This window comes from Mus caroli, chromosome 4 (genome assembly GCF_900094665.2).
Source record: "Mus caroli chromosome 4, CAROLI_EIJ_v1.1, whole genome shotgun sequence".
In the NCBI taxonomy this organism is placed as follows: domain Eukaryota; kingdom Metazoa; phylum Chordata; class Mammalia; order Rodentia; family Muridae; genus Mus; species Mus caroli.
Window position 1 is genome coordinate 27,457,631 of NC_034573.1, and position 7,388 is coordinate 27,465,018.

Below are 7,388 nucleotides of genomic sequence, written 5' to 3' on the forward strand. Positions count from 1 at the left end.
ACTTTGTAGACCAGGCTGGCCTCGAACTCAGAAATCTGCCTGCCTCTGCCTCCCGAGTGCTGGGATTAAAGGCGTGCGCCACCACGCCCGGCTCTAACCAGTCAGTCTTTGCAGACACATCTTTCTGGGACTTCTCATCCATACCTGTTGAGACCTTAACAGCTAATTTAGTCACTGCATTTATTGTATTTACTGGAGGGCTGCTACATGCCTTATGTATCCTGGGAGAGACAGACAGCACACAAGGAAAGCAACAGGACAAATGTGCCAAGTATGAGAATTGTGTAGTGAGGACTATTTAAAAGACCTAGGTTCTGGCTAGGAAGCGATAGGGTATGGCTTAGGTCAGAGGAGAGATATGGTGTAGCGGGACTGAGTAAGGAAAGTCTGGGGAACCTCTCAGGTAGAGAAGTGAGGCAGGACCCTGCACGGTCCTTCTGGAGGGCCTGAGTGGCCGGGAGGGAGGAGAACCAGCTGTGGCTGAGAATAGCGTTGAGAGAGAGGAGGTAGCACCAGGGGCTCCTGGCTGTGGTTTCTCTTGTCTTCGGGATGCACCCTGGCCTTCCATCACTGTAACTTTCTCTCCACGATTCCTCCATCCTTCACACTTCCTCTCTATGGCTTGATTGACCTTTTAGCTTCTTAAATGTTGTCACTGTGTACCTTCTGCAGTCTCTGTACCCCTCTTGTTCACAGGGATGGGTCTCTTTTTGTATCTGTAGCCCTGCCGCACATTGGGAGTCAGTCATTCAGGTCATGAAGAGCAATACCCTTGTACATGTTTCATCCCATGTCAACAACATCCTCCAAGGCTCTTGCCACTTTTTAGAGCCCTCTCTGGGATCCCTGTGTGTGCTTGTGTGCTAGCTTCTGGTATTGTACTGTATAGAGCACCTTCCAGCCTTCATCGCTTATCCTCACCAGTCTCATGCTGCCCTATTGGGCACTCAGGAACTTTTGGTAGAGAGAAGAGGCCTTCTCTAAGAGGTTGAGGCGCTTGCCTTCATGGGATCTTTCTGGAGTGTTATAAAGTTGGGAAGGCCGGTGTGTGTGTGTGTGTGTGTGTGTGTGTGTGTGTGTGTGTGTGGCGGGGGGATGGGACTCAGAGCTGCCTTCCGTGTGCACTTGGAAAAGGATATGAACTCAGGACCGCACATCACATATTCTGGTGCTCTGCCTACCGTGTCATTCAGGCCCTAGGGGTTTCTTAAGCAGATTTTGGGAGGGACAGAAAGGGTTGGTAGAGTGCTTGCCTAGCAAGCAGGAAGCCCTGGGTTTAATCTATAGCACCACATAAGCCTGGCATGGTGGTGCAAGCCTGTAATACCAGCAGTTAGGAGGTAGAGAGAGGCAGGAGGATCAGAAATTTTAGATCATGATCCACTCTACAGGGAGTTCAAGGTTATCTTGTTTTGTTTTCTGTTTTTGTTATTTGTTTTTGGTTTGTCGAAACAGGGTTCCTCTGTGTAGTCCTGGCTGTCCTGGAACTTACTCTGTAGACCAGGCTGGCCTCGAACTCAGAGATCCACCTGCCTCTGCCTCCCAAGTGCTGGGATTAAAGGCGAGCGCCACCACTGCCCGGCTTGTTTTGTTTTTTTAAAAAAGTTTTACAGACACCACTGTCCCCTGTTGACACTTGGTCAACCCAACCATGTTCTTTTTGGTTTTTTGAAAACCCAAAAAAAAAAAAAAGTGTATTTGCTATTTAGTGCCGGGCTGTTGGCTTCTTTTTCTTTTTCTTCTCTTCTCTTTTCTTTTTGTTTTTGTTTTTTTTGAGACAGGGTTTCTCTGTATCACCCTGGCTGTCCTGGAACTCACTCTGTAGACCTGCGCTGGCCTCGAACTCAGAAATCCACCTGCCTCTGCCTCCCAAGTGCTGGGATTAAAGGCGTGTGCCAATTGTTTTTTTAAGCAATGGCAATGTGTCCTATTATAAATTAAGACTACATTATCTTTGTTAGAAGGTTGTATAGTTGACATGAAGTCACTTTTGCAGAACATGGCAAGGCGATGGTCAGGCTTTACTGTGGTGGAGGATCTGCTGAATTTACTGTGAAATCCAGCCTTGTTTTTGGTTTGGCTTTGTTGTTGTTTTTCGAGACAGGGTTTCTCTGTATAGCCCTGGCTGTCCTGGTCACTCTGTAGACCAGGCTGGTCTTGAACTCAGAAATCCACTTGCTTCTGCCTCCCAAGTGGGACTAAAGTGCGCCATCACTGCCCCGTCTTTGTGTTGCTTAAAGATTTCTCTTAACCGTGTTGTGTTTCAGGCTTGGCTTTCCATATGTGTGTATTTATTTCTCCCTCTACTATTTATGATGCACACCCTTTTTAGGGATTCGGTTTGGGAAGGCACTAGTGTGACTTTGAGTCCCTGGTCTAATTTCCTGACCACTGCTGAGGAAGGACCCTTTAGGTGTATTTCCTCCCGTGGATCACAACTTGTATCATGTAGCATCAGCCACTTGTTGAACTAGAGAAGACACCAGGTCTGGTGCCTGGGGGTGGGGGGTAGGGGTGGAGGTGTGCTTGGTTGGAAGAGGCGGTCGATGTGGGGAGGTACATGGTGTGGGGGAGGTGCCTGGTGGGGGTGAGTTGTTGCTTATAGTGGGATTTGGTCTGCTACCTGGACCCACATGGGAGAAGGAAAGAACTGAGTCCTCTGACTTCCATATGTATACCATGCCCTCCTGTAAATGAAGAAATGTCCTTAAAATAATTACTAAATTGCTTTGTATACTGTATATCTACATACCCTTTTATAGTATGTAGCTCAGTGGTTTTAAGTTTATCCCTGTTGTAGCTTGAATCAGCACTCTACTTTTTTTTCATGGCTCATTAACTGTCCATTATATAAATATGTCACGTTCTATGTACTCATTAATGGGTTGATGGGTATTAACTCAGTTGTGTCTGGCTTTGGCTGTGAAGTGAGCGTCCATGTACAGGTTTTTGTTTGGCATATGTTTTGGGTTTGTTGTTGTTGTTGAGACAGGGTCTCACAGCCAGGCATGATGGCACACACTCCTTTAATCCCAGCACTTGAGAGGTTAGAGTAGGTAGATCTCTGAGTTCAATGGCAGCATGGTCTACAGAGCAAGTTACCAAGACAGCCAGGGCGATGCAGAGAAACTCGGATTTGAAATACTGGCGGGGGTGGATGGAGGAAGCCAACCAACCAAACAAGTTGTTTTCTTTTTATACTCTGTGTGTGTGTGTTTATGTATGTGGAGTTATCCAAGGAGGCCAGAAGGGGGCGCCATGTCCCCTGGAGTTGGGAGTTACAGGTGACTGAACTTCCTGACCTAGGTGCTGAGAACTGGATTCTGGTCCTCTGCAGGAGCATCAAGGACACTTAACTTCTGAGCCATCTCTCTAGTGTCACCTTTTTACAATTTTGATGTGCAGTTTGTACGCCTCTTTCCTCTATGCTTACAGCTAAGAAACAGGTCCTGATCTCCAGGACACAGAGACCATGTCAAGGTCTCCATGATGTCTACTTAGGTTTCCTCCTAAGAGCTCAGTTTTAGCTCCTAAGTTGAGGTGCTTGGTCCATTTTGAGTCAATCTGTATGCAGTCTCAGGTAAAGGTCTTTGCATATGAATCACTACCCGTTGGCCCCGGCATCCTGACCGAGGCTTCACGCAGTGAGCTCAGGCTGGTCTTCTGATTTAGCCTCCCAGGGGTTGGAATGATAGGTGTGTGTCACCATACCTGCTTGAGTATTATTTTATTTGAGGTCTTTGATTTCATTCAACTACCACAACAGCTCTGAGAAATATTTATTATCATTATCAAGTATATCTTAAGCATTTTAAAAGCTGATCTTATTTTTTTTGTAAAGAAAATTCTATCTTTTAAACTATGCATAGACAATGTAGCCAGGCTGGTGCCGCATGCCTTTAATCCCAGCACTCGGGAGGCAGAGGCAGGCAGATTTCTGAGTTCGAGGCCAGCCTGGTCTACAGAGTGAGTTCCAGGACAGCCAGAGCTATATAGAGAAACCCTGTCTCAAAGCAACAACAACAAAAACAAAGACAATGTGTGTGTGTGTGAGTGTGGGTTTGTGCACCTGACTGTGGTGCTTGTCCATAGAGTCTAGAAGAAACAGTTGGATGCCCAGGAGCTGGTGCAGTGAAGCCACCAGGCATGAGTGCTGGGCAGAGGCAGGCGGATTTCTGTGAGTTTGGTCTGTATCTTCAGGGAGAGTTCCAGGACAGCCAGGGCTATACAGAGAAACCCTGTCTGGAAAAACAACAACAACAACAACAGCAGCAGCAGCAGCAGCCACTGAGCCATCTCTCCAGCCCCATTTAATTTTAATGTTAGTAGCTTTGTAGTTATCTTACCAGATGAAGAGGGCAGATCTGTCCAAATCTCATGTGCTCTCACAATCCGAAAAAGAGACCTCTGGTCTGTGCCTGTGTTCCAGGCTTTGAGGCCCATGAGGACAGTAGCCAGCAGGTTGCCAAGAGTACCTCGTTAGTGTATAGATACTCTGATGGCCACACAGAGCAAGGCATGGCTGAAGACCTGAGTTCTTTTTCAGGCAGCAAGCTCCAGGAAGCTCTGCTGTTTGTATTCCAGAGTCCTTGCTTAAGATGGTGGGCATGTATGAAAGGGTTAGGGCAGTTTTCAGGGTCCTGATGTCCCTCTCCATGGTTGGTGGTTCAGGTGGCACTGTTTGGAAGAGTGGCATCTGAGTCATAGACTGTCTGAGGTGGAGAGAAACTCTGGTTAGCTGCCATGAACAACTCACCTTCTCCTGTTCTGGGGTTTCTGCAGTTCTGGACTTCAGCGACCCCTTCAGCACTGAGGTGAAGCCCAGAATCCTGCTCATGGGTCTCAGGAGGAGCGGCAAGTCGTCCATCCAGAAAGTCGTCTTTCACAAAATGTCCCCGAGCGAGACGCTGTTCCTGGAGAGCACCAACAGAATCTGCCGGGAAGACGTCTCCAACAGCTCCTTTGTCAACTTCCAGATTTGGGACTTCCCAGGGCAGATTGACTTTTTTGACCCTACCTTTGACTATGAGATGATCTTCCGGGGAACTGGGGCACTGATCTTCGTCATCGACTCCCAGGTACGTAGCGTCTCAGCGTGGGCAGCATCTACCTCCTCATACCTGTTTTCAGTGTGTTTTTTGTAAAATTGTGGGGGTGGGGGTGGGAGTTGGGGGTGGGGCTGTTAGAGGGCACTCCCCTGCACCTGTGGGATCAGAGGATCAAGCTCAGGTTGTGAGGCCTGAGCCAAGTACTTGTACCTGCTGAGTCATTCGGCTGGCCCGGTGGGGGTGGGGTGGTTTGGGTTTTTACCTCTGCTGTAGGCCTTCCTATCAAACAGGATTTCTTAGAGCCCGCAGACTTTGCAGCAGAGAAAAGGCTCCTGTCTGGTCATAGCCCAGACACATTTAACCTGAGATCCCAGATCCCAGAAGCTATGTGGAATGGCAGGTTTTCTGCAACAAAGTTTACTTAGAAGGGTACATTGTATAATGTTTACTTTCTAAGTAGATACACTTAGAAGTGGAACTTTTTCTTCTGAATCAAAGTAGTACTTGATTTTCTTATGTGTATGGGTGTTTTGCCTACATGCGTATCTGTGATCAGCTTGCGTATCTGGTGCCTGCAAAGGCCAGAAGAGGCCATTGGCTCACCTTGAACTGGACAATTGTGAGCTGCCATGTAGGTGCTGAGAATTGAACCAGGGTCTTCTGAAAGAGCAACCAGTGAGCCATTTCTTTAGCTCTTGAATCAAATTATTATTAGTATATCATATACTACTACTAATATAATTATAATATATATAATTATATATCACTATAATTATTTATGAATTATTATGAATTTTGTAGATGACTATTAAAATGTGAGGTAGGTATCTCCTAGGAAGATGGATACTTCATATTTTTTTCCACAGTTCACATCTGTGTTTGGATAATCAGCTCCACTTTTGTGTTTTTGCTCCCGTGGCTGTGCAAACTGAGAAATGTGTTCTCATAGCTAGGCTGGGGATACAGGTTGTGTCATAGCATTTACTCAAGAATTTAAAATCCTCCTAAGTTGTACCTCCTCCATTACCTAGTTTTCTGTCATAAGAATTAATTTTAGTAGTTCATTAACTACTGTGTAAGTCCTCCTTCAAATTAGCTATAAAGGAAATGACTGGTGAGGGAGCCCCGTTCTCCAGCCATTAGTTGATCTCACCATCTCCTCTAACTGGGATCTTGGACCTTGCCCCTTGCTCAGTGGAAAGGGGAGGAAGGAAGAGCAGGCTGACCATGCTGGGAAGGGCGTGTGGGGTTGGGGCCTTGGAGGGCCCTGAGACTCTGGTGTAGCCTGGAAGTTTTCCTGGGTCTGAAGTAAGCAGGCTCTCCAAAGAATGCCAGACTCAGTTTAGAGTGGGGATTTAGAGATTTTCCAGAGATGAGTTGCTACTGTAGCCTGGCCAGCCTTGCAGGGTATGTGTAATACAGAAGTAACATCTTGAGCAAAGCATTGGCTCCAGGAGGCTTCACTGTGTGTCTGGCTCAGGGAACATTAGGATTCATTCTTCCTTCAGGGGAGGTCTGTACAGGGAGTGAGTGAGCAATGCGCACCTGTGGTGGGTTCACTCTTTGTCTAGGTCAACCAGAAGCTTGTGCCTGGACCCTTAGTATGCCTGGGTCGGTTGGGAGCTGCTTTCCTGATCCTCCCACGTGTACTACTGTGTTTTCTGGCCTGTCTGCCTTGCCTTCCTTCCTGTCTGTTTGCTGGCACTGTAAATCAGGGAGCCCAGGGAGCAGCCAATGTGTGCCCAGTACAGGACAGGGAACCCTGTCTTCCCCTAATGCCTCCCAGAGTGTTTTTGCAGCTATTTAAGTAGCTGCGTGTGAGAAAGTGGATTCCAACCAGAGCTAAAGATCATTAAGATGATGGCTTAGTAAATACTTGGATACCATACTGTCCTCTGTAGCAGGTCCAGTGCAAACTGCCTAAGGCATTTATGATATGACTGTCATTTAGCCCCAGATAGGTTAGGTTTAGTTACTTTTTTTTATTTACTATTGTTTATTTCTAATCATGTGTACATGTGTGGGGCTATGTATTTGAGTACAGGTTCTTGCAGCAACCTGAGGTGTCTGCCCCTGGAAGCAGAGTTTTAGGTGGTTGTGAACCGCCCCACGTAGGTGCTAGGAACTAGACTCTGGTCACCGGCAAGAGCAGCAGGTCCTTTTACACACTGAGCCATCTTTCCAGTCCATAGTTGCTTATTTTTGGACAGGCAATTTTACCTAATCATGAAGCAGGCTTTTCAGTTAGGTTAGTAAATGTGTTTCTTTTTTTTTTTTTTTTTTTTTTTTTTTTTTTTTTTTTTTTTTTTGTAACAACTCATTTAACTGCACATGGACTCA

The 7,388-nt window shown here is 46.6% G+C and overlaps 1 protein-coding gene across 1 annotated transcript in view; it reads left to right on the top strand.

The window, feature by feature from the left end:
* The window catches only part of Rragd (Ras related GTP binding D), a 36,821-nt gene that overhangs the window by 9,146 nt on the left and 20,287 nt on the right, over positions 1-7,388 (top strand). The window contains exon 2 of the mRNA XM_021160870.2: positions 4,783-5,078. Coding sequence (XP_021016529.1) covers positions 4,783-5,078 — 296 coding nt within the window. The remainder of the gene's footprint in view (positions 1-4,782; positions 5,079-7,388) is intronic.